Source organism: Hylobates moloch, unplaced genomic scaffold (genome assembly GCF_009828535.3).
Source record: "Hylobates moloch isolate HMO894 unplaced genomic scaffold, HMol_V3 SCAFFOLD_11, whole genome shotgun sequence".
Taxonomy (NCBI): domain Eukaryota; kingdom Metazoa; phylum Chordata; class Mammalia; order Primates; family Hylobatidae; genus Hylobates; species Hylobates moloch.
The window spans coordinates 31,040,924-31,068,758 of record NW_026652286.1 but is presented as its reverse complement, the minus strand read 5'-3'; the positions used below and the strand labels follow the sequence as shown (position 1 = coordinate 31,068,758).

At 40.9% G+C, this 27,835-nt stretch overlaps 1 protein-coding gene across 1 annotated transcript in view; it reads right to left on the bottom strand.

The window, feature by feature from the left end:
- LOC116477246 (transcription factor SOX-6-like) overlaps window positions 1-27,835 on the bottom strand; it is a 538,874-nt gene that overhangs the window by 409,933 nt on the left and 101,106 nt on the right. Inside the window, exon 2 of the mRNA XM_032167961.2 lies at window positions 18,802-18,981. Coding sequence (XP_032023852.2) covers window positions 18,802-18,981 — 180 coding nt within the window. The remainder of the gene's footprint in view (window positions 1-18,801; window positions 18,982-27,835) is intronic.

Below are 27,835 nucleotides of genomic sequence, written 5' to 3'. Positions count from 1 at the left end.
ACAAGTAGCAAGGAGTCATGGAAATAGGGGAGTGCCTGCCATCTTCCCAACATCCTTCTTTACTCAGGGTGAGCCATGACAAATGAATAATGGAATACTCTTTATAAACAGGGATGGATTTTGAGGGTCACAGATGATGATGGTCAGCTTTGAACACAGTGTAAAAGTAAAGACACCAAGGCCATGGATTTCTAGACTATGTCTTTGGCCTTCATCACCTTTAAAATGAGGTATTCCTGCTCATATAAACGATGGGAAGAACGTCGAACAAGTCGAAATCCATCTTTAGAAAAAAAAAATCAGAATGCTCACCATATACATTAGAAGTTTCTTCCCAAGTATTTAATTATACCATTTTCTTTCAATATGAATATGAATGCAAAGGGCATAAAGTGATATTTTTGTACGGTAATCAGACTTTCATAGAAAAATGACAACCAAGCATTTATTATGAACCAAACAAGGTACTAAGTGTGTTATGCACATCATTTCCTCAACCCTCACAATATCCTAGGAAGAAGGCATTAATATTCTCATTTAACACTTAAGGAAATAGATTCAGAGAGGATAAATAAATTGTAAATGGTAGAATAAAATTTGATCCCGGGTGTGCTGATTCAAAAGCCCAAGCTCTTAACACCTAAAACAGTATTGTTTTATACAAATATATTCAGAATTAAAAAAGAAAAAATTCATATACAATATAAAGGGGTATACTTTTTATATGCTCTATTTACATAGCTCCTGATAACATTGATGAGCTTTCCATGCGGACATAGCAAAGAAATCAAACACAAAACTTCACAACTAAGACACAGCTAATTATGAATGCTTTGGAAAACAGCCCAAGGTGTCATAATTAAAAGTCAAGCTGTTTCTCATTCTTTCCCTCTCATGCCCTACATAAGAATATGAGTAAGTTCACTAGTCCTATCCAACACAGGTTGTATATATATGAATATATATACCTCAGAGAAAATAAGCCTGTTACAAAATGCCATACAATTTAAAGCACAAAAGTCAAAAGTATTCAGTGTACATGAGCCCACATTAGCATAGCTGTAAAATTACACAAACCTGTACAAAAACTACAAATGGATGCATTCTCTGGACTTATTGTATCTGTAAACATTTAAAGAATCTGATATCAAAAAGCTGACAATTTCTTTAAAAATCCCTTTAAGGGTTCCAAGGTTACAATCCTTTTTTAAACCTCAATATATCTACTTTCATTGTGCATCATTATGGTGGGAAAGGACTACAGCTAAGAAATTTTAAAACAATAAAATTTTCCTTCCATATGTATTTAAGTCTCCAGAGTCAACGGTAAAAAATCTTCCTGAGACTCGATTAATATGCTGTTTTCCAAGTTATTTAAACTTTGTTCAGCTGCTATATTCTTTCAATTTTTATTTTCTTTTCGGTTTTGCTTTTTTTTTTTAGACAGAGTCTCACTCTGTCGCCCAGGCTGTAGTGCAATGGTGTGATCTCGGCTCACTGCAAGCTCCACCTACTGGGTTCACGCCATTCTCCTGCCTCAGCCTCCCGAGTAGCTGGGACAACAGGCCCCTGCCACCACGCCTGGCTAATTTTTTGTATTTTTTATTAGAGACGGGGTTTCACCATGTTAGCCAGGATGGTCTCTATCTCCTGACCTTGTGATCCACCCGCCTCAGCCTCCCCAAAGCGCTGGGATTACAGGCGTGAGCCACCGCACCTAGCCTGGTTTTGGCTTCTTATTAAGGAACTTAATTGAAAATCTTAAAGGAAGATGTTCTTTAAATATGAAGCTTTTAGCATCATAACTAATTTAATATGACTAAGAGGATGTTTTTAAACTGTTTTCTATAACTTTCATGTCTTTGTCCCCCTCCTTTACTAAATTTCAGAACCTTTCTTTTTAATGTAGAGATTTCATCATTTTTTTTTTCATGCCATTACCAACAATGCAAGTCTCCAGGATGCCAAAGCGGTGGTGAGGAAAATAGGTTAAAGTCATTGTAGACCACGGCCATAGCTTGTCTAGCCTATGTGACCACTAATCTCTTTTCAGAAAGTGATTGTGTTGCAGTCATATAAGCTGCAAAACTCAGTAACAGTGTTTAACTTGGAGAAACAAGTTATTAAACACCAGAGAGCTTCCAAATTAAAAATATAAAAGAAGGCCTGCTGGCTCAGAGAAAAGGCATTCAAAAGTTATTAGAAAACATGAGTTTTCAGATTACAAAATTAGGTGGGCATGATGGCTCCACCTATAATCTTTGGAAGGCCAAGGCAGGAGAAGCACTTGAGGCCAGAAGTTCAAGACCTGCCTGGGCAACATAGTGAGATACCACCTCTACCAAAAAAAAAAAAAATTGGCCAGGCATGGTGATGGGCTTCTGTAGTCGCAGCTCTCAGGAGGCTGAGGCAGGAGAATTGCTTAAGGCCAGGAATGGCTGCAATAAGCCATGACTGTACTACCGTACTCCAGCCTGGACAACAGAGCAAGACCCCGTCTCTTAAAAACACAAACAAACAAAAAGATTAAAAAAACAAAAACTTAATAAGTGGATTTATCATCCCCATTGGAAAGTTATCAGGAGTAGAGAGGGTTTACTGCTGCTACTGCTGCTTCTGCCACTCCTACTGTTCATCACTATCATTGTATAATTATAATTTGTATTTCTTCCAAAAACCTTAAATAACCACTCTGAGGATTAATTTATTTTCATATTATCCCTCAATAAAAAAGAAGTTATGATATACGCCAACTTTGCCGTTGGAAAAACTTAATTATAAATATGAGGCACCTAAAGAGCTGCAACAAATAAGGGAAACAGAAATAACACCTAGATCTAAAAGCTTTCAGACACAGCTTTTTCTCTAAGATCATGCTTGTCCATTTTCTAAAAGTGTATTACAGTGTAAAATACAAGATTTTATTAACTCACACCCCGATCATCAGTTCATATATTAATAAGCCACTTACTGTAATTTTCATACCTAGTTGACATATTTGAAGGAAAGTAATAATTTGAAAGATTCCTCTGTACCTTAAAATGCACTCACAATGTTCCTGACCACAAAACTGAGCTAAGAAAGAGAAGTGCAGTAGCTAAGCTGCTGGCTTATGTCCATATCACATTCATGACAGACACAGCCTTTCTAGGAATCACAAAGAAACATGTATGAGACATTTCAGTGTCAGATCTACAGAAAAGCTAGTTATACTGTCAAATGTTCCCCCATGTTCAGTGCTCTTCAGGATGTCACCTAAAGCCAGTTCCTCATCATCCTTTAAATCACAGATCAAAGGCCATCTCCTACTAGAAGCCTTCCCTGACATAGGTACTACTGCTCTTATACATAACACCATGATAGTAATTAGCACACTGTACGGAATCACCTATATCCATACCTTTTCACTAGTACAATGCATTTTCATCTTTGAAATTAGGTAATCAAGTTCTTCTCAGCCTTTTCACCATCAAGGATTCTTTTATTAATGAACCTCATGTTTTGAAAGATTGTTTTCTATCAAACTTGCCACATTTATTATTACATAATTTTCTAATTTGTATTAATCAAAGACATACAGAACTGATGTTTAATGCTTCTGATCAGCATAGTATTATTCTTTTACATTGGTGTATGGGAAATGCAGCAATAATTTGGCTCTGGAAGGAAGTATGAAAATACAATAAATGAGCACTGACATGATATCAAAGAGATTGGGAAATAAGAGGGCCAAAAAAGCCAGTTCTAACTTATGACATACAAGCTTTGTTTGAAGTAAATAATATCCTGAAGCAAAACCCAATTGAAACATTGATTCATATCAAGTAGAAAGTTAGTATGGCTGGTAAGTTTATCTACTCCACATACCTTTTACTGAATGAGGCAATGAATATGAAAGCACTTTAAAGGCTGACAAGTACTATAAATATAAGGGAATTAAGAGCCTATCTCATGTCATGGTTCTTGTACTGATCATATAACTATTGTCAATTGATCCTAACACAGTTGTCCAGAACTGTTCTACCCACTTATATGTATATATATATATATATGTATGTATGTATATGTGTGTGTGTGTGTGTGTATATATATATTTTTTATATACATATATATATAGTATCTTCAAACTTAATCTTTCTAACAACCCATGGTATAAATTATATCACCATCCCCATTTTTAAAATTACAAAATTGAGATTTGGAGAGGTTGCATTACTTTTCCAAGGTCACACGACTAGTTTAGCAAATAAAACAAAAGAAAATCTTCAAAAAATCAAAATTGGAAGTTTAATTTTGGTCTTCACACATATAGGTCTGTCATTCAAATGAAGAAGAATGTCTGCTTTCATTTTTTCTTAAAATGAAAGCAAAAGAAAACAGATTGAGATGGATATATTTGACACAAAGAAATCCCTGGTGTTAATCATCGATATATAAAACCAAAGATTATAAAATCTCCTTTTGGCAGGCTTTCAAAATAAAGAGAACTTCTTAACTGATTAGAATGGAGAAAGGATGATCAATACTATACAGCAATGACAAATGAAATGACCTTTCAAACTCTCTTCTAGGCCTTAGAATTGTAGTTTTATCAAATTTGAGAAGTTGAACATGTAAACTCTACATTTAGTCATTACTCTATCCCAAGTCTTCCAGACCATAGATTAATTCTCCTTTCAAGGAAAGAAAGTTAAGAACCTATAGTGCTATTTCTATTTTACATAAGAGGGAAAGAAGCAAGTTATGTAACTTCCTAAAGATTACATAGCAATTATGCACTAAAGCTGGAATGGGAAGCCAGATCCAGATAATTGTAAGTATAGAACCACTTCAACTATAACAGATAACATATATTAAATGTTTATTTTATACCAATCCCTCAGCTTAGTGCTTTACATTCGTTTATCTCATTTAATCCTCAAAACAACCCCATGATGTAGGTATTATTATTATTATTCCCATTTTATAGATAAGGAAACTGAGGCTTAGGGATTATACCATGGATATATTGGGAGGAGAGGAGCTGACTTCTCATACACAGAAGGTTCAATGCCCATGGACCTAGTTGGAAATCATTTTGAGAAAATAAAAATATTCCTGACCTTCAATATTCCTTCCCAAGAAAATACAATGAACTACTCTCTCTTAGCTGGGGGCATTCTTACTCAGTTTTATCAATAACCTGCTTAGTATCAAGACAACCACACCTAAGTTTCTCCACCTACCAACTATGAAAATCTTCAGAAGAAGAGAAAATCCTTTAAAAGTAAAGACTCATGGCTTCAAAAATGCTCTTCAGGGTGTCTAGAACTTAGTAAGTCTTCATGTTATTCAATGACCTATTTGTAAAGTATAAAATGTAGCATTTGCAACTATGCCTGAGAATGAGTATGCTCTTTAAAAAAAAAAAATCTGTTGCATTTTCTTTTTTCTACATATTGGGCTTGTGTAGCCTTGGAAAGTGAAGCATCTTTAATTTTCTTTGTCTAATTTTAAAGAACCACTTTTCAAAGAAGCAAAGAAATTGTGCTCGGTGAAGTCAAAATCACAAACAGCATAAAGTCCCTTTTTACATGTGAATGGATATATTAAAGATAGATAATTCGTCTCTTTAAGATGACTGGAAACAACAAATTATTGAAGGTAGCAAGGGTAACAGATCATTTCAAGGGTTATCGTGGGAGATTTTTCTGAGAAGAAAGAGATCAAGAGAGAACCGAGAGAACATAGAATGTTTGTATACACTCTAATATGCACATCATATAGTGCTCTTTGAATTTATCTTATATTTATTATGCTATTTATACATATCATCATTGAAGAGCATCAAATCAATATACTTAAGTAATTTGATTAAAAATAGTTAAAACATGCAACACTCTTAAAGGATTTAATAATATCACGTTAGGCTTCTTCAATACATGGTGCTTCAATCCAGAGAAATCTTTAGAAGGCTTTATAGATCATGGGAGCTTAGTAAATAAAATACATCAATGAATTCCTCGCCACACACATCACAACAAAATGTTCGTAGAAAGAGAGCAAATACAGAAATAGAAGAGCCAGTAGATTACAGAGCAGCAAATTGAAGTTTGTCACCAAAGATGCAAAAATTTCTAAAATATATACAACACAGGACTATCAATTGTAGATTTTGTATTTCACTATTTATCCCCAAATAGTTACAGGCTAAAATATTAACTCAGTTATTGATAAATAAAATCAAACATCCCTCTATAAATGGAAAGAGATAACTCTTTAGATAAATATAAAGATTTCCATAGTTTCAAATGATTGTTGTACACTTGAAGTATCATGAAAGAGAATGCCACTACACATTTTCATGCCATTTAAATGAAAAGAAACATATCAGAATTTTTCTTCAAGTATTTAAAAAAGGATTTTTTTCCAATATACGTATTGTGCAAGTTTGTGAGGATTACTAAATATATTAGCATTATAAAGTAGAAATAAGTCGGCAGTTGATTTTTAATGTGGTTTATTAGCTTATAATAGATTACAACATCTACAATTAACCTCAGAAAATAACTCACATCTTTCCTAAAAATGAAAGTTTTTTGAGTGAATAATAAAATATGAGTGATATATTAGGGGTCTTAGAGGAGCAAGAAGAGATTCTGAATATAAACAAGCCATCATTCTGGTAAAAAGAAATACAAACAAGAAGAATAAAAATAGTTGATGCACAAAAGCCATAATGAGGGGGTAGCTCAAAAAATAACTTCTACTTTGAATGGTTTGGATGAAATACAAATTATCCACAGAAAAGTGTGGACTGGCATAAATGTTTGTACAAAATTATAAGTGTATTTCAAGAAGTATACAAGAGGCAACCGCCTGCATGATGCACAAGGTCCCAGCAATGCTCTGCTTAAGTGCTAGTGCACAGAGTCCAAACCACTGCATTTTAATTACCGTGCAGCTTCAGATATATTGCCTTTGATATGGAAATGTTCTTGTTCTCTCATCTTCACATATGGTCTCATGCACAGAAATCTTTATCTGATTCATAAAAAATAAACTAGAATCCAATCTCAACACCTGACCTCAGTGCTTAGAAGTTTTTTACTAAGCATGGTATCACTATAAAAAGAATGGCTAATATTGGTGTAAAGTTGGATATTTTGAGCAAAGATATGAAGGATTTGCAGTTAAGAACTGAATCGATACTGCTTCTCTGAGGTTTTAGGGTTTCATGTTCCCTTTTTTAAGACTACCACAGATCTGAGGAAAAACAGACCAGCACTCTTTTTTGGAGCTGAGAGAGTCTGCTGTAGATTTAAATGATATTCCATTTTACACCCTCCACCCACATTCTTCAATTGATACTTCTATCCAAACTATTACAATGAATACTTAAAAACTGAAAAGCTTTATCAAAAATCATAACGCAAATTTTGAACTATTTCCAGTTTGTTTAAATGTCTAAACAAAATAATTAACTGAAAAGCTTTTACCCTTTTCCACAGAACAAGGAAAATAAAAACACTTTCCTGTGAATAAATAATGAATATATAATGAAAGGATGGTAAGAGTTTCTGATACAACGCTCACCAAAACAATGAGTTTTCGGATCACATTTGAAAAACCTCAAGCCAAAAGGATATGCTACACATTTAAACTGGGCTTACATTAATAAAAATTGCTTTTCCTACACTTTATAGGAGCACTAGGTTATTTACTTGAATATTGAGATTCAGGGCATAATCAGTAGAAAATACACAGTCAGGATGAATACATAAACTATTCTAATACCTTATTTTCCTTATTAGGAAAAAAAAAGAGGAGAGCCATATTTCTTAAGAAGCAATCCAAACCCAAAGATAGTCCATTTCTTCCTCTAAACAGCAGTGAATGTTCATTTTTAGCAGGTTTCTATAATAAAATCTGTTATCATTAAGTCTCATATACCTACATAACTTGATAATTGTGAAATAACTTGATTAATTTTTAATGGTAATATGGCCTATCTAACCTCATGAGAGCAGATAATACATCCCATCTGCAAAACATCTTGCTGTAAGTTATCTGTGTTTTATCATTTCTAGTACCTGTCTGTGCCTGATATGGTATTCTCAGACACATTAGCTTGATGGAATGTTTCACTTGACTTGAAAAACATCAATTGATATATATGCATCCCTAAACTATATTAAAACAAATAGCTCTTAGATAAACCAAAATTTTTGTTGTACTATTCTATACTTTCACAGAAAGTTGTTTGTAAATAGTGAAAAATATATGTATGTATGAATTCTCTCACTAATGAGAATGCTTTCAAACATGGAAAGAGATACATAACCGAACAAAACAGAAAAGCATAGAAAATATTAAAAGTAGGGGTTAAAGCCAATGTATATTATCTTTTTCAAAAGAAATTCATTTACTCCGGTACCTATTGTACTAATTGAAAGAAAATTATTTAAAAGTCACTGATATCTTCAATATAATATAGATATGTGTAGCAATTTCATCAGTGACCAATAACTAAATAATTCCTTAAAAAGGTCAAATAGAAACAGACATAAAATCTCAATAATGCCATCAAATTTTATCATTTTTACAGTAATATATTTTAGAGCATTATAAAAGAAAGATTTGCCAGTTAGGTTAACATATTGTACATATATATTTTTCCCTTAAAATGAAAAATATCTGTTGTTTTCTGCTACTACTGAAAAAATGCCCAACAGACAATATAATTTTCCTACTTAATCTCATTTCTTCTAGGCATTCAGTTACCAAATCCATTATAGAATCAGCTTAAGGTATGGGTACTTGATACTATTATATCATTTATATCATGATCCACAATAAAGAACTCAATTTTTTGTGCGTTTTAAAAAATACATATACACCAAGAGCATGTTCCTTCTCATGACTTCCAAAACATCAAATAAAAGCAGCAAGAAACAGAATAAACAATAAACAAAAAGCTATCTAGTTTTGCCACTATAACTGAAGGAATATGGTGGAGAAGAGAAGAGAAAGGAGGTGTTGGTGGTACATGAGAAAAGCAACAGAGGATGTCACTATGCCTATGGAATTAATGCCCTGGTACTTGATATCGGGATCCTGGTTACTTACTATTTTTGGTCTTAAACTAGACCTAATAATTGTGATGCACACTTGCTTTCAGAGTTTGAAACGTTTGTTTTTTGGTTGTTCACTTTTTTTTTTTAATAGGGACAATTTCTCTTGATTTATGAGGTTTTCAAAAATGTAGATGGAAAAAAATCTACATGTCATTTGGCCTACTGCCCATGTGTTCACATATGTGTATTCAAGAAGATACTTTCAAAACTGCACAGAAGATACCTAAATCAGTCATAACTTTTCTCCTGTTATAAGAAAATGAAATATTTCATCGGTTCAATGAAAAGCAAATGCAACTTAATAAATTGTGTCCTCATTTCCCACCAAGAAAGGTGCACTCTTGCTGCCACAGAAAAGCTAACCCTGGGCCAGGCGCGGCTGCTCACGCCTGTAATCCCAGCACTTTGGGAGGCTGAGGCAGGCAGATCACCTGAGATCAGGAGTTCAAGACTAGCCTGGTCAACATGGTGAAACCTTATCTCTACAAAAATACAAAAATTAGCCGGGTGTGGTGGCATATGCCTGTAATCCCAGTTACTCGGGAGGCTGAGGCGGAAGAATCACTTGAACCTAGGAGGCGAAGGTTACAGTGAGCCGAGATCATGCCATTGCACTCCAGCCTGGGCGACAGAGCCAGACTCCTTCTCAAATAAAAAAAGAAAAAAAAAGAAAAACTAATCCTGTCCCACTAAACTTGTGAAAGATTTAGGATGTTTGCCTGTTTGTTTGTTTTGAAATAAAAAAGAATCTTCTAGTAGGTATCAGACATATCTGAGTGGCCTAGAAACAAGGGGAGGAGGAAGACTGATGCAAGTGCCTAATGCTGAGTGTTGAATTCCAGGGTAAGTGCACAGGGTGACAGAGGGAAAGTATGCTCACGGCTGCAGAAATCTGGTCTCTGCCAGAAAGTGCAGGCTAAAGCAGACCTGACACTGGGATCTGGGAAGCTAGGTAGGAAGCTCAAGCAACAACAAGGTACTGTTCCTAAGAACCCCAGGCTGAACCAGAGTGAGATAGGGAAAGACAGTAGATCTGCCCAGGCTTTCCCACAGTGATCACTAGCAGCCCCAAGCGGCTAGGCCTGGAGGGGGGAACCAGAAGCTGCAATCAGAGCACGGATATTAACTTCTGAGAGACCTTTGGGAGTGGGGGTGGGAGGGAGCATAGAGACAGGTGAACAATCCAACCTAGCAGCATGAAGTCCCTAGCCAAGCCAGGACATACAATGCCAAGCCTGGAATGGTCTTACTGGGTTGGTACAGAGGGCCACTAGCAGCCCTCCCCCACGAGTAGGATGTGAAGAATAGGTGTGTTGCCAGATTTTCTCTGCATCTCCTTTCCCCATTCAGTCTGCACTCTGCGCTGGTGTCCAGTACCCCTCTTACCAATAGTTCAACAGCCGAAAAATAAGAAGATAAAATAGGAAGAGAAGAAAAGATAAAAAAAAAAAAAATCCAAGACAAGCCTACACTGTCACATTCTTCTCTGCCACGGCCTCCCGAGGCTGCCCTGGCCGTTTCGGCCCTCCCTCGGGAATCCTGGAACCCAGAAAGGAGCTGAGCGGACCAGGTTGGTCAAGCCCGTGCCTGCGGGCCTCGGGGACGAGGTGCTGAGTGCGCAGGCTAATTATACATGTGGCATTTGGGCAGCCGACTGTCCAGTGACACCTTACCTTATGAGGAAACGTCAACCCCAGCAACTGTTCAAAACAAAATGCCATTGCGGGATCAGCTTCGCCGGCCCTTGGCCGGTTCGGGATTGCTTTTCCCACAGCCTCTCGAACTTAGCGCAAGAATGTGGCCTAGGGAGGCCAGCCGTGGGCGGGCGGGCCGACCAGGGTTGGGGGACAGGCAGGGCAGGACTTGCCAGGTGTCCGTCCTGTCCCCCTTCGCCATGGACCAGCTCGCAGATCTGACCACTTGACCTTTTTTATTCACCAAACCCACCTCCTAGAAATAGACTGGGCGGGGCTGTGTCTGTTCTCCTCGGGACCCGGGGAAAAACCTGGACATGTGACTAGAAAGGGCAGGAGAGAGAAGACCCTGGTGGGCGGGAGTAGAGGGGCCCTCTCTCATCTCTACTCCCCCGGGTTGCTGGCTGGGCCGTCCAGCCAGGGCCAAAGCCCGGCCGCAGGAGTACGCGGCTCGCACCGGCGCCCGGGACGCGGACGTCATCTGAGCGCCCATTGACAGTACAGCGGGAGGTCCGGAGCCCAGCCCAGTTTGCCGCAAGGACGGCTTCGGGCCACCTCTAGCCCTAAACTTCAAGCGCGGCCCTCACAGGGTCTCACACACAAAAGCAGCCCAGGACAGCCCATCTCGCTAACAGCCCAGCCCCGCCAGTTCAGTCGAAGACTTATTTTTAGTCCCCAAATAGGGGTGGCATTCAATATCTGACAATTCACACAAAATAACGTTTTCAAACTTGGTCAGCCTAAGAGAGCGTAAATAAAACTCAAAACAAGCTGGCGACAGCCACCTTTTATCTGCTCCGAACACACCAATTCTTTTTATCTTCAAGCTCTGCGGAGCGCCAGGGAAGCAGCCCAGCCGGGCACAGAGCTAATCTGTCCTCAGCAGCGCCGGGCCGCTCCTCCCGGCATCGGAGCACAACCCCAGCAGCCTTTGCACAAGCCCTTTCCCTTCTCTGCCCGGAGAAGGAAGAAAGCAGCTCCCGCGGGAGCGGCCGGGCTCGGGCTGGGCCCCGGGGCGGGTGGCAGCACCGCCCCCTGCCCTGGGCCGAGCCCGGGAGCAGCCGACCGCGGCCCCGGCTGCAGAGGAACGGCGGGTGGCGGGGCCCCGGCAGGGCGCCGAGAAGGACGGAGGGCGCCGGCTGGGCTCAGGGACGCGGGACGGGGAAGAAACGTGCTGGCGACCGTGCGCTCTGCCGGGTGACTCCCTGGCGAAGTCCGCGCCCGGCGGGGCTGAGCTACCCCTCGCCCCTACTCCCGCCAGGTCAGGCACCACTGCCCTCGCGGCCAGGGTAAAGAGGACTACAGATCAGTTAGCACTTGGATTTCGGATGGGCTTGGAATTCGGTTTGTTTATTCCTGAAAAGATCATTAAAAAGTACTGTCCAAAAACGGGGGGAGGGGCAAGGAAGGGAGACAAGCGGAGGGAGCTGGAGGCAACTCGAGTGGTGTCCCGGAAAAGTTGCGGCGGAGCGGCGGTGGGGTGAGGGTGGGAGGAGGGAGCGCAAGCGTTTTCTAGCGACCCGGGTTTTCTTTATGAACTCCTCCAAGTAAACTTCATCCCGGCGAGAGAGCGGCGGAGATCCTCGACTCCCGCCCGCCCTCGACCAGTGTCAACCCCACAAACAGCCTAAGTTTCCAAACCGAAATGGGAGTGGGGTGGGGGTAGCATTAAGAAGCCCAGAAGCTCAGCGGGTCCTCCCGACCTCCCGCACCCAGAGCCTGGCTGACACTGAAGCGCTCCGAACACTGTGGCGTCGCAGTCACACAGCGAATCAACCCAACACTTTTCAAGAAAACAAAATATTTGCTAGGAAACTTACTTTGCATTTAGTCTCTATTCTTTGGGGGATGCGGTTTAGGTCGGCTCGCAAGGGAAGCCCGTTTTGTCCAGGTTGGATATTATCTACTTATGGATCAGCCCTTGGATGAGGGTTTATTTTAATTTATGGCTTATGCATTCTTTTAAGGTCGATTTACATGACCTCCGGCTACAACTAAGACAGCCGAGGAGGGCACTCCAGTCGTCAGTCGGCCAAACCCACAATTAAAACCGCCCTCCCCCTAGTCTCGGTGTGACTAGAGCTCTCCCGGGGTAGGCTGGCTGCCTGCCTTTCTCTTTCTCTCTCTTCACTTCCCTCTTTTTTCTTTTTTCCTTTATATCTTTCTTTTTTTAGTATCGCGAAATAAGATGTGATATCAGTTTTTTAAAAGTTTCAGTATAACTTTCTCTAAACCCAAGCCTGCAGCGGTAACAAGAGATACAGCGCTCACAAAGCCCTCGGGATGTTGCCCTCTTGTGGGCACGGAGGGCATTACCGCCCAGCGGTCCCATCTGAACCTTCAAAGCCGACACGCATTTGCTTTCACAGAACGAGGGGGGATGACTACACACGCAGCCACACAAGCTTCCTATATCACACACTTGCGCGAACTTCAATGAAATACCTACCTCAAACTTCACGGAGACTTACAAATTCATTCTCTAAGCCACCTGACTTCTTTTTCACATCATTCCCAATTATATAGATTAGAATATCTATGCGGGGAGGCGGAGCTGGAGGAGTGAGGTGGGCCGAGAGGGCAGACAGATTTCCGGACGAATGCTTAGGATGGCGATAACAGCTTTCTGTTGTCAAAGGTTACGTTGTGTCCCTGTCCCTGCCCTTTTGCCTTAGTGTCCTACGCACAGTTATCTACGGCTACAACATGTGTTTTCTAAGAGTGGATTTTTTGGACGGGAGGTGAAGGGGAGAAAAACAGACGCCCGCCACGCAGATCTGTCACTCCGGAACAAGGCGCAACTCTCCAAGAGGGGAACGCATCCTCGGGATAAGCGCGTCCACCAGCGAGCGGCGGGCGCCCGGGCCCCTTTCTCTCCCTCCACTCCCCCTCCGCGTCGGCCCCTCGGAGCGCCCTCCTCCCGCTCCTCCTCCTCCTTTCCCCTCCCCAGCCAAGTACGCAAACCCGCCCCGGCCCGGCAGCCGCGGCTCCCAGCCACCCGCGCCCTCTCGGGGCTCCGCTCGCTCGGCTCTCGTCCCTCTGCCTGTTCTGCCCCAGCCCCTCGGTCCCAGCTCACAGAAACTAACCCTGGAGTGCCCGGAAGGGCAGGAGCGGAAGACGCCGGGGGACGGCGGCCCGGCCCTGGGCTCCTGCCCCCTGCCCCCTCCGGCGCCCCAACAGGTAGCTCACAGCGGGCCGCGCGCCCTGGCTCTGCCTCCCTCGCTCTCGAGATCGCTCGCTCCGTCCCGGTTACCTGGGCGGGCTCCAGGATGGTACCGCGCGGGAGGGCTCCTTGTGCGCTGCGCCGCAGGAGTAAATGGCATTAAAGAAAAAGGGAAAGATACAAATAAAAAAAATTAAAAGGAAGGGGAGTCGGTGCTAGGTCAATTGGCACAGTCCGGGGAGCAAGGGAACAGAACCCCCCAGCGCCGCGGCCGGCGTAACCCGTTAACTCAAGTCTGCGGGGGTGTCCCGCCCCGGGCGGGGGCAGCGCAGAGCTGCAGAAGTTTGCCGCCGGGGTGCCAGGAGGTGCGCGCGGAGCGGGGTGACTAGGGGCTTCACCCTGGAACAAGTGAAGGCGATGGTTAGTGCTGTCAATCTTGGCAATCAGTGTGAGCGGCCATGTCGTAAGTATTCAAAGCATTTCCCGTCGTGCAACATCAGAAAGTGAGTGGCCAGGGCATTGATCTGAGCGAGGGAGAGGAGGCTGGGCTCCCCTCCCAGACAACACAGGCAAGATGAGACAAGAGGCGAGGGAGGCAGCGAGCCAGGCAGAGAAGCTGGGAGGGAGGAGGGCGGGCCGGGGGAAGAAGGAGGGGAGAGCGGGAGGCAAAGGCAAGAGAGAGCCGCAAAGAGAGAGGAGGGCAGAGAGATCGGCGAGACCAGAGGTTGGAACTGGGGAAAGCGCCTGGAAAGAGACGGTGAAGCAACTACTAGGGGAGAACTGGAAGGAGACAAAGAAGAGAGAGAGTCGGGGTCAGAGGAGAATGAGGACAAGTACTAGGTGGGGGAGAGGCAGGCTGAGGGGAAAACGACCAAAAGAGCTCTATTGGGGCTAGGGCTGCTGGGAGGAGGAGTCAGGAGAAAGGCAAACTGTAGCGTGGAAAAGGTAGGCAACTGGGGGAGGAAAAAAAAGGAGCAAACTGGAGAAAGTGAGGAAGTCAAATGGTAAAGGAAAATGTAGGAATGGTAGCTCGTGATTTGGAAAAGTTAGGTGACAGAAGGAGGCATGGGCTGAATGTTGAGAAGTACTAAGAGACAGAACTGGACCACAAAAGCGAGTCACAAGACAAACGGAGAAGGGGAAGGACAGGCAGGCCAGGGAGAAGACAAGAAGGGTGGATATTAGGATGAACAATAAGAAGGATGAAGGAAAACGAAAAAGAGAAGTAGTCAAAAGAGAGAAAAGAAAGAGATGAAGGAAGCAGAGATGATGAAAACACACCACTTAGTAGGATCTCAGCAAATGGGGGAAGAGAAACATTTTAAACGATGGAGGAGGAGGCGTTGAAAAAAAAAAAAAGAAAAAGCAATTCACACAGGAGATTCCTAACATATGTAGGTGGCAGTGTTCTGGAGGCCATATGGATTATATAGTTTATGGGTTCAAATTATCATAAATAACAGGACATGTATAAACCACCAAAAAATTATTACACTTTCACCACAATAAATAAAACAATTCCACAATTGTTATACTGTCATATGGATAAGTCTTCACTGTATGGGATTGAGTGGATGATATATGTATATAACCTCAACTTTGTAGAGGAAAAGATTTGGAGAAACAATTTCAAGAGGGGTGGATTAAAGGTTGTTGAAGATGAAAACAGTTTCAGTCACCCAGGATGACATATAAAAATGCCTGAGTCAGATGTAGAAAATTATGTTAATAAAAGACCCCCAGAAAAAACCTAAATAAAGATTCCCTTTGAGTCATGTGTAGGGTAGATTATAGATTTGAAGGACATAGAATGTGATAAAGAAGTGGACACCTGAAACTTTATCTCACTGCAAAAAAAGCTGGAGGACCAGGACAGGGAATAATCATGGTCTCAGGCAGTAGAGATGCAGAATATAAAAGATAGATGAGAAAACTAGCTTTGATAGCAGCACAGGGCTAACTAGAGGCAGTATGCAGAAGGTGAGGTTGGCCTGCCTTAACCCAGGCCCAAAGAAATAGACTAGATTTGAGAAACTGAGATCCGTGGAAAGTCAAAACTACAACAAGATAAAAGCTGGGAAAGTGGTTCTGAAGCACCAGCATAACCTGCAGAGATTTGTGAAGGAGAGATCCTTACTGTATAGAAACTCGTATGAGATGGCCACTTTGAGACAGTTCATCGAAAGAGACTTTGTGAAAGGACACATGGACCAAAAGAGGAGTCAGGAATGCTGACTGGAGAAATCAGAAAGTTTCATGGCAATCTAAAGTTACCAACATAAGGAAGACCTCCCACAGATGAAGTGATCAAAGATAAAGGGGAGAAAGTCTCATCTCTATTACATTATCTTTGAAGAAAACGGAGACAGGATGCAAGCACAGAAGATGGAATAAGCTGAGCTGTCGATTACATACTGCCTTTTTAAAATATACTCCATGTTGGTTTCATACAAACCCCAGATAAGAAAAAGACAGAGATGAGAGTGAAGATGAGCTCCTAGGATCTGTGGGGCAGAAGAAATAGTCATATGCGCCTGGCCCACTAGGAAATACAATGCTTGAAGACTGGTAGCTTGGGGACTGTGAGTTAAACTGACTTGATGTTTTCGGGAGGAGTTAGTCCCCAGCAAGAAATCTTGTGTCTCCACCAGCCATGGTGACTTTCAGGACTGGAAAGTCTGTCTCTAGGGACCAGAGCTTGGAGGCCAATGAGATGTACACCCTGGTACCTTGCTGGGCATCTCTTAAAGGCCAGGGCTCTCAGAACTGCCTGCGGGCCCCTTGACCTCTAAGGCCCAAGGGGCAAGCTCAGACTGGTGTTTCTAGCCCAGACAGGAGTCAGATCTCCTCTGTGTGTGTAAGAGTGTGGTTGCGCCTGTTCCAGAGCCTTGCACTCCTCAGCTGTCTGCCCTGGAACTCAACTACAAGGGCCGAAAAACCTCTCCAAAGCCTAAAGAGGTCAACATTGAAGGACCTGTACTAAATGCCTGCAGAGAGGAGAGGTGTGTAGATTAAGTCTCAAAGGCCAAGTCCTCAGGGGAGAGCCACCTAGAGAGGTGAAATATCAGGGACGGAAAGGCTGGAGCGCGACTGGGTTCCTCCAATTTGCTGCGACAAGTTTGGCTTTCCAAATACCAGCGCGTCCGTCTCTTTAAATCACAGAGCAATCGGGGTTCTGCTGGGCAAGACTGACCCTGCCGACCAGATGCAGGCCGCTAGCGGGAGGCAAGAAGGAAAAGGAGACATTATCAAGATCTCTGGCGTCCACTGAAGGCCCTAATACCCGGCCGCGATGAACCTTCCGAAAAGGAGCGGCAGGAACCCCTTTTAGATTTTATCTAATAAACCGATAGCAAAGTAGATTGATAAGGCGGAACCCGGAGCAAGTAACAATATTGATCGCTAAAGGAAGGAAACTAAAGTTTGGGGTCTCGATGCCGCACTTCTGGCTGTGTAAGAGTGACACGTGGCCCTGGGGGCGGGGGTGCCATCTAAGGGTTTCCTCTAAAGCCTCGGGCGCTGGCTATACCAATGAAGAGGGAGAGGCGGAGAGCGCAGCAGCCCGCTAAAGTGCCGGGCTCTCCACCTACCTGGTGCGCACCGGCCTGCAGGCTCGGAGAAGTTCCCGGAGGAGCAGAGGGCATCCAGGCACCGTGGCCAGATCCAGGCACTCATAAGGTCACATCCCCTGGGGGCTGGAGCCCTGCGCGGCGCAAGAACCCCAGGCGCTGAGCTCGGGGGAACCTGGGAGGAAAGGAGGGGCGAGCGGGTGGGGCTGACTTACCTGCCCGCAGCAGTCGCTGCCTCTGTGTTGTCCGAATGTCCCTGCGCACCGCAACCAGCAAAGGCAATTCGGCTTTGCTAACTTTGGCCTCGCACCTCCAGAGAAGAGGCGCGAACTCGCAAAAGGAAAGGCGCGCACGGTTCCTGGAGAGAGGTCCCCCTGAACTTGGGAAGGACAACGCAATTAATTCTGCTCGAGAAGTTAGTATTTAAAACACCCACGCAAAAAATCATAACGGCTATTAAAACCTCGAATTCCCGCTTTGAAAGACTCCTTACACCATCCGGGCGGACAATTCAGACCTACATGATTTCATATTAAAGTCGCTAACTTCTTTCAGGAAGGACTTCAAAGCTACTGTATAAATTGGACAAGCATAAATGTCAATCGCTCCCAAACACCGAGAAGAACTTTTACTGAAACGAAGGATAAATGAGAGAGTGTAAAAGCCAAAAGAGAAGAAGTTGAAAACTTTAAGTCAGTACGGAGAAGTTTTAGCAACTGGTTTCCTTAAACGGGGATAACAAATAAACCAACACTTCAGCTGCCCATCGCACTTCATTTAAGTTTGAAGTAACCAAATAACCTGAACTCCCAAATAACAGTGCCCTTGGGACTCTGCCTCAAAGAGGTCGGAACTCGTGTTTCAGCAACAAAAGCAAAAAGCAAACTGAATAATGTCCTGCGTTCCTTAAGACGTCATTCTGCAAAAGGACAAGGCATTGTCCCTCGACTTTAAGTGGATAGAGAATAACATTAAATTTCATTTGAATCTGTGTGTCATTTCTGTTAGGAAGATCACAGCGGTAGCGACAGTAGCGGCAGAGCACCGCCACAAAGGAGGTGGGGAAAAAGTGGTAAAAATGCATGAACTTTTTTCCAAAGAAAAATAAAGATAAATCAAAAATAAGTTTTACAGACATGCCTTTCCTAGCTTTGGAAAGTTGATTTTTAAATGCGCTTCTGCTGTCTAAGGTGCAAAGCCAGGCTAGGGAGTGCGTGGCTGGAATCTGCATGCTGATAAGAGAAGGCTGATGTACTTACAGTGACAGAGGGCAGGCTGCGGGAGAAAAGCTGTTTGTGTTAGCCTGCGAGTTACCCAGGGCTGCAGTGAGAGCAGAAGGGAGGAGTGGGAGTGCCAGTCTGCGTACACCTTCACCGCGTCTCATTACATCTGCCAGCCTCTCTCTCCCTCTCTCTTTCATTTCCACATTCCCTTTGTTCCTGAAAAAAAAAATCTACACGTCACATCAGAGTCCCCAGATGCAGTCTACACCAAAGAAAAAAATGAATAATTCAATCAAACTGTGCATAGTCTCTAAGGCAATAAATCTATTACACTTAAAGAAACGAAGGGTAATTACCACCATAGAATTAGAATAAGGCCAAAGACCAGAGATGTCGCTGAGTCTGTGGATAAACTCATCCGTAAATAAAGTTTCATTTATCTAATCTTTTTGGCATCTCAAATGGAAAGTCAGAGAAAGATTTTTAACTTATTTTAGAAGGGTACTCACTTCTTTCTAAACACATTGAGGCGGGGGGGCGGGGTTGGGAGTGGGGGGATGGCGATGAAGAAAAGGAGAAAAAGCCTGGAGTATACTACCTTGCTCAAAAAGCTCCCAAAGGCAGCGTAGAGCGGCACAGACACGAACTAAGACAATGTGTGTCCGTGGAGCCTGTACAGGGTCCATTTCTCCCCCACGGCACCCTCCTCCAATCCCCTCTAATGAGACGCGGATCACCCTCCACTCTCACCGACACTGCAGCTCTGCACAAGGGCAGCTGGAATCTGGGAACCTTACCTGCAGCACCAATACCTAAGAGAAATCGCGCTTCCCTGACACCAACACCCCATGCCATCCCCACGCACCCTGCCAAAGTCCTGTAACCATCTACTTCTTCCATCTGCCTAAGAGAAACTGTAAACGGGATTTTCCCCCCACGATTGAATGGAAGCTCTGTACTGTACCGACTTCTGGATTTGCCCTGGGTTGAGTTTAGGGAATGTCTGGAAAGAAAAAAAAAGGAGGAAAAAAGGAGGGGGGCAGCTCAAGCCTTGTCCAAGTTAGTCAGAAGGCGGTGTTAGGCAGGAAAGCGCCTACGGGAAAAACAGCTGGGATGCAGACGGGCTATGGAAATCTCAGTTCTAGGAACCGTGTCCTTTCGTCCCGGAGGTAAGATTGTGTGACTGCCGCACGTTTATTCTTTCACTGTCTGTGTCTCTCTTCCCCACCCCCAACTACCCCTGCCACTCAGATCAGCCGGCATGCACCCTGGAGAAGGGCACAAACACGGCGGGGGCTTTATTTTTCAGGTCTCTCCACTCATAAATTATGGGTGTCACTAAAACGAGATTAGCAAATCTTCTACCGCTGGCGGCGGCGACCAGAGCCTCTGTCTTGCCAGTTGCGCACTCTGAGACATCTCTCCGTGCAGAGTGGTTCCGAAGCCCCAGCCCGCTGGGTCGCTCGGCCTGAGGGCTCAGGTAACGGAGAGGAGGCTCGCGGCGTCCCAAACGGGTTCGGCCAAGGGTTTCCACCCCATCACCACTTCCCGCTGCCTCCACGCGCGCGCGCGGACGCACGAGCACACACACACGCACACACACACGCGCGCGCGCGCGTATTCTGAAATTCTGGCCGAACTCCTCATCTAAACGGAAGTCCCTTTACAGTCAGTTCAGCCCGCTCGAGAGCATCGGGGAAACTAGACTGTTCCGTGGATGAACTGCGAGGATGCCAGCGGTCAGGCTTGGCCGAGCTTTGTTTACGTGCCTAAGTCGCCACCTTGAGGTCGAGGGGAAGACTGCGCCCAGCTAGGGGCTGTAGAGATGAACCCAGCTGACACCGGCCCAGCAGCCTTGGCGACCTCCCGACCTCCCGGGACCGCTTGAAAGAGAAGCAATGGGAGGACGCCCTGCGGGCGGGCGGGCCGCGCTAGGCGCCGTCTGCCCTCAGAGACTCGGGCTGACAGGAGTGAAAGCTAAAACTTCCAACTAGCGGAAACCAATAGCCGGGAATCGAGCGAAGGCGAACTCTCCCAGCAAAGTACAAAGCTTCGGGCCAAAGAGTCTGCAGCTCCAAGTCAAGGGCTGCGGCTCCGAAACTCCAAACACTAACTCCCGGGGCAGTGGCAGAGGGTGGGGGCAGCTTCGAAGAGGCATACCAACTGCTCCGGTCCTGGCCGAAGACCGAGCTCCCTTCTGCGGTGACCTCGGCTCAGAACTGACTCCGTACTCCCTGGGACTCATCTCCCGCTTCCTCTCCACCTTCGGAACGGGAGACAAAGGGACTCAGGGACGCGGCCAGACCCAAGGTCACAAACGGAGGTCTCCGAGACGAGAATTGCGTGCAAGAGAAGGACGTTCAGGCAGCCCGGCCGCCTGCTGCGAGAGCTGAACATTTTCCAGCTCTATAGTCGCCCATTTCTCAGGAAATCAGTCCTTCTGAGTGTCTAACAATGGATTAGGTAAAATAATAATGATTGTTATTAATTTTATCAATGATTTTCTATTTTCCCATTCCTACCCCTATGGAAGCCTTTTTCGCTCACCGTTCTTCCTATATTCACGCCTTGCACTAAAAGAATGTCAGGCTTAAAAACCTCCTAGCTAAATCCTGAAATAACTTATCGCGGTTGTTCTTTGTTACTCCTGGTCACTGCCTCCAAGGCTTGGGGACATGTGCAAGGCCACACCGTAGGTCCTCCTCGGTGAACTGTGAACCATGGGTTCCCCAGTCATTTCCCTGCTACTTGGATGCATAGACATTATTTAAATATACTTTATAAATTGAGAAGAATTCTATTTATTTCAAGAAAAAGGGACACTAGGGAACTATTTTGTTTTATATGAGCATAAATCAGCCCTGGCTGACTTCGGCTGTGCCCATTCAGTATTTTGGTCAACAATAAATAAATAATGGAATAAATTAAAAATTAAAAATATAGTCACAGTAACCCGGTGCTAATGGACAACAAGAAATGTCTTCTCCAATAAAAGAAGCAACAGGCCCCCAAGCCGGACCCCACTCCCTGTTTCATGCCACAGACTATCAAATTAACATTGGATAGCTCTTCCATTTATGTGGAAAGCTGAATGTTATTGAGAACAGTACTGAATTTTCCCAGGGAATCCCAATTATAGAAACACCTGTGCTAAGTAATGCTATTCTAATCCACTATGAAAACCTTAAGTACATAATAGTCCTCAAATCATCTCATTTCTTAGTTGCAGTGGGGTAGGCCAACCTCATACAAGAACATTAGACTTGTACAATGTCCCGAGAGCCTTAACTCAGAGGGCTCTTGGTTTTGCCATACATAATCCTGGCAGTTCATTTTATCTTAAATGGAAAAAATATACACATGAAGTTTAACATAACTGGCAGAAACTAAGCCAGGGTAGGAATTAAACAAATCCAGTGACTACAAAACTGGAACGCAAATCACATGTGCAGTCTGGGACCAATTCCATGATTTTTAATCAAAAATTCTACAACACAGGAGTTGTCACTATTCAGTCTATATTCTCCATTTTACCATAAATAGAATATTTAATGGCAAAATATAAGGAAATTAAACCACCATAAATAATGTGATAGAAACCAGAACATTGTAAACTCCTACCAATTTCCCAAAAAACATACATGTCAGCTATATTTTTAACAATACCAGACCTAATATTTTTGAAGTGCTGTCTGAAAATATATATATTTATTAAGGTAATCATTGCTTTATTGCTTAAGGCAGCCAAAACTAACACTTCTGAAACATCCAGATGAAAAGTGAAATTTCTGTCCGTCATCTAACTGTTTCTCTTACAATGGTACACAGAATTTTGGAATTTTTTTGAACTGAAAGTGATCTAAATAATTACACAAGTAAGCATGATTATCACAATAAAACACAGAAAGGAAAAATATAAGGAAGGGTTATAGGATAATAACCACAGAAATAAACTTTAGTCACTAAAATTCAAAGTACCCCTCATGATAATATCCTTCTGAGATACTGTGTTATCTTTTCACCATCAAGTAATGTTAAAGCATGCGCATTCCTTCATGCATGCCTTTCTCCATTTATAGACCCACTTGCCTCTTCCCAAATCTGAGGTTGGCCATTCACAAAGATGATTACCATATCATTCATTATACATTTTAGCCCGCCTAGAAAAATTTGGTAAATCAGTATAGATCCTTTCCAATACCTAACAAAAGACAAAGAAGGAACACAAAAGTAATGCTGTAAAACTTCCCACCAATAAATATGAAACAATAATTTACTACTAGTCTTTAAAAATTTGATAGTTTACCTCAGCAATTTGTTTTATTTGTTAGCATTGTATTTAAAACTAAATTTGACTAAATTCTCTAATTTTAAAATTTGTTACTTAAAAATCTTCTTCGAAATCCCATACTAATTTTTAAATTTCTAAATACAGGATTTCTTTTGTGTGCGTATTTTTTTAACATTACAATCATATTGGAGACTTTTGGCTTGTTTTCCACAATTTTATTCATGCTTAAATAGTTACTGAGTGCCTAGTATGTGCAAAACAAATAATTAAAAGTACATTAACTGTGGATTTATCTTTTTACTTTTATGATTTAATAGATATTAATTAAAAATCTATTGCATATATACTGAAAATTAATTTTTATTAAATATGCCAGCAAAAGCATCCTGTTCAATATTTGATAATTCCATATGATGATATTTCATTCTATTTGGCACATACTATTGAAATTACCTGTTATTTTTATTAACCAACAAATTGTATACATTTCTAAAAATAGGTTTTCTGACTTATCAAATGATATATCTATAAAAAACCTTTACTTAAAAATAGGATGCATAGTTATAAGCCAATTCCAAACAACATCTTTTAATTTTAAATCAGTTCTAAAAGAAGACTCAAACTGTATTTCAAGTCAAAGTGTTTAATATAATTGCTATGCAAAATTATTCTATAACTTGCTAAGTTTTATGTCTTTAGCATGTATCATAATGATACATACAAGACAGAGATGTTATCTTCCCAAATTCAAACAAACAAATGTTTGCTAAAAAATAAGTCAGTGTTCCCAAGTATCTGGATGTTTGCTATTATATGAATAACTCATTGAGTTTTACTGAATTTTTACATTTTCATCAGAATGTTTTCTTTGAGTTTGAATATATTATGTTTAAAATGGGGGAGGGGAGGAAGAAAACAATAGTGAAAATCTGCAACAATGATCATTCTCATGTTCATTCATGTCTGTTTAAGATAATAACAAATGAAAAGCTTCACTTATTCACACTTAAAGTTGTAGAATAGTAGACTTTTGGGGGAAAATACTAAACTCAACAGCTCAATACAAAAACCTCTTTTAATTGCACACAATATGTTATCAACCTACTTTCAAAGTTGATGAAATTTAGTACTAAATTGAATATTAAGCAAATAAGTGTTAACTGTGTTCACTAGAATTAGCATATTTCAGATATTTTTAAGAGCATCAGCATCATGATATGGTTGTCATAGAAACTGCAACAATATGTCATTTCAATTAATTTTATATGCAGTGATAAGGCCTAGTTCTACATCACTTCAATACAAGTTTGAAAAGCAAAAACTGAAAAGCAGATATAAATAGTGAATAGTAAGTTTCCAATTTCTACCCGTTTAGAAATAGAGTATGAGCCTTTTAAAAAGAAAAATTCACAATGCATTCCAATGGCATGAAAAAGATAGCAATTTAATAAAGATTACAAAATATTTTAAAAGAGTACATTCTGAAAAAAAAGTTTTTACTAACAACCAACCACTTCTCTTAATATTCCATACTCTTGTTATTTAGGTCTATTTATAGGTAAGAAAAATTATTGGTTATTACATTTCTTAATTATTAAATTATGGATGCTCTTTCTGTTCTCAAGAGATAGGTGCATTTGCTTTTACATTATAAATTCAGAACAATTAGAGCAGAATTTTAATATTTTTAAAGTAATTATTGCAAGAGATCCTTTTCATTTAGAAGGAAATCACACTGTATTATTGCAAAAGCCTTCTTAGTATATCACTGTGAGAGATATTCTGTTGACATTAATGGCTTGATTATTGGAACAGAAAAAGCCTATGAAAATAAAGCATATATTTCCTAGAGAATAATTATGGCTGAAGATTTGGAGCTCAAAATTAATTTGTTATTTAGCTACCAAGTACCTATTCTTTATGTTTTCTTTTATTGCACATTTCAATATGGAATATGCCCAAGAAAACTCTGAAAATGATTTGAAAAGACACATTAGATTTAAGTCTATATTTATCATGCATCTTTTTAACATATAATATAGCCCATGTTGCCAATAATTTCAACTAATTACTACAAAGCAATATTCTCAAAATATCTATTGAAATATTATCTTAAAAGTAATTTTTAGAAAGTGAATGAATACTATGTGTGTATTTTTTTTAATGAAGTCTAAAAGAACAATCTACAGAAGAAAAGATAAACATATGCAACTTATTCTCCTTGATAGGATTAGGAGGATTCCAAAGAAGCATTTAAATTCCAGTTTTCCTGACAATTAACAATGAAAAACAGATGTTTACAAAGCTGTTTCGTATGCGGTCTTAAAAGACGATAAAAGATGGTTTGTGGATAGTAAGAAGGAAGAGCCAGATAACTGCTTGCCGGGTGTATATTTAAAAAGCATTTTCATTGGCTTAGTTATTGTTAATAGTGAAAGAAAACACTTTGTGCTGCACATACTGTATGACTGTGACTATAGAAAACTGCCATCATAAAGTCCTCAAAAACTCTTAAGATGTAATTTACAAAGATAATAATAACACAGAATTATTTCACTTCTCTGAATGCTACACATTTGCATACCAGGACTGTGTACAATATACTCATAATGCACATTCATAACAACAAGGACTTCTTAACTCTATAACTACAGCATAAGATCTGTGCAGTAGACAATCCATCTTACCAAGTTTTACTTATTGGTGTGAAAGTGTTAGTCTCAGTAAGCCAGGTGTTAGCTGTCTACGAAATTGAAGACCACATTAACTACTACATCACCACTGTGAGAAAATATAATGATAAAACTGAAAACCGTGTGACTTTACCAGACAATAACACTACTAGCTAGCTCAGATTATATCTAAGATAATGTCAAATGAATATTTCAAGAGTTGGATGTGATAATCATGAGCCTGTATTACCAAAAAAAAGAAAAGAAACTAAAAATCACTGATGTTTGTCCTTGATATTATTATTTATTGAACCAGGCACCATGCTCTGTGCTTTTTTTTAATGTTTAAGTTTTAAAATATTCATTCGGGTATTTTTCTTTACTCAAAATGATGAATCTTCTTCATGAGGCATTAATCTCCTGCCCATGCCTAGTAACTGCATATTTGGTATCCACTAGAGAAACCAAGTAAATTCTAATTTTGGTTATTATCCATGATGTCTTTCATTTTTATTCAGCAGGGAATAAGTATAGTCTAATAAATGACAGAAATATGGTGTTTCTATTGCCTAGATGAGTTATTTTCTAAATTTACTTCTGATGCTTTTATATTAGTCTAAAAGGAAAAGATAATTTTTAAACAAAGAGAGAAGGACAATTAAGCAAGTGGTACAATATGTAACAGTACCTGGATTAGCATAAACTGAGCAAAAATATCTAATTAGGAAAAATTTCTGAATATACTAACACATTGACATTTCAAAACTAAAATTTCATTTAACATGAAAAAATGCAACATAAAATAATTACTTGTCCTTACAATTTTTATTCAATATTCACCACCCATAGGCATTTATTTATGTGGATATTATTATTGAAATTGAATGTATTTCACTGTTAAGTTTCAACTATCTCCCAAATTATAATAAAGAGTAAAACATATTCATGTATTTGACTTTATTCAGTTTTTTAAATGTAAACTGATGATTTACACAAGCATTACAATTTATATTAACAGCATTATTACTTAAACATAAGGAACAAAGAAATTACTTTGAACCAGCAACATTTAGTCCTTGATATTATATTAGCTAAAAGATTGTTAAAAATCACCAGTAGACTTCTATTATCCTACCATTACAGCTCAGGTTTAATATACAAGGAGAAATTTGTAAAACTACTTTGGTTTTCAAAATCAGTACTAGTACAAAATCTCTTATGTCTAAATTTTATGAGTGGGATTCCAATGTTTGTTTCTATTCTCTTTTTAAAATAGCTTTTGTTAGAATTAACATATTATCCATTAATGCTTAAGAAATGATTTTGCAAAGCCAATAAGAGATTTAATGTATCACTGGTTTTTTCATATATGTTATCTATCTGGGCATGATGATAGAAAAAATTACAAGGACTTCCTGGATGGCAGGCAGTGAAACACACTATAATCATCAACACTGGAAAACCCTACACTATGTTGCCCTCGTTGGAATCAGACTCCAGGGATCACTCCTGCCTCAAGCTTCCTGAGTAGCTGGGACTACAGGCCCATGCCACCATGCCTGGCTTGGAAAACTCTTTAAGTACAAGATGTATTCAAGGTTTTCATCAAAATCAAGTAGTTATATTTAATATCAATAAAACTATATATGTCTACATGAGATAGGTGATCATATATAATTATTTTACCTTGTAGTCTTTTGACCCAGTATTTCAGCAATTTTGTGATTTTTCCAAAAATAGCAATAGGAAATGAAGTACCAACCCACCTTTCCTGGAATAGGGCCATATCAATTGGACCTAGAATAGGTACAGGGCCTGCTCTTTTTTAATTCATTAACCTTTTTGCCATAATTTTATTTGAGCCACTACAGCTACCAACTATCACAATTTTGTGGACTTGGTCTTATTTTATTTCCTACTGTTTCACAAATTTCTCCTGTGCAGTTATTAAAAATACTACTTCCCTTTTATCATTTGACAAATCTAAGCACCCAAAATGTGAACTTTCTCATTCTGCTTTCATTTGTGTGCCTATATTTGGAAGAGCATGGAGATTTTTTTTCCACCAAGATAAACAGTATTGGTAAACTTACATAAGAGGTGTCCT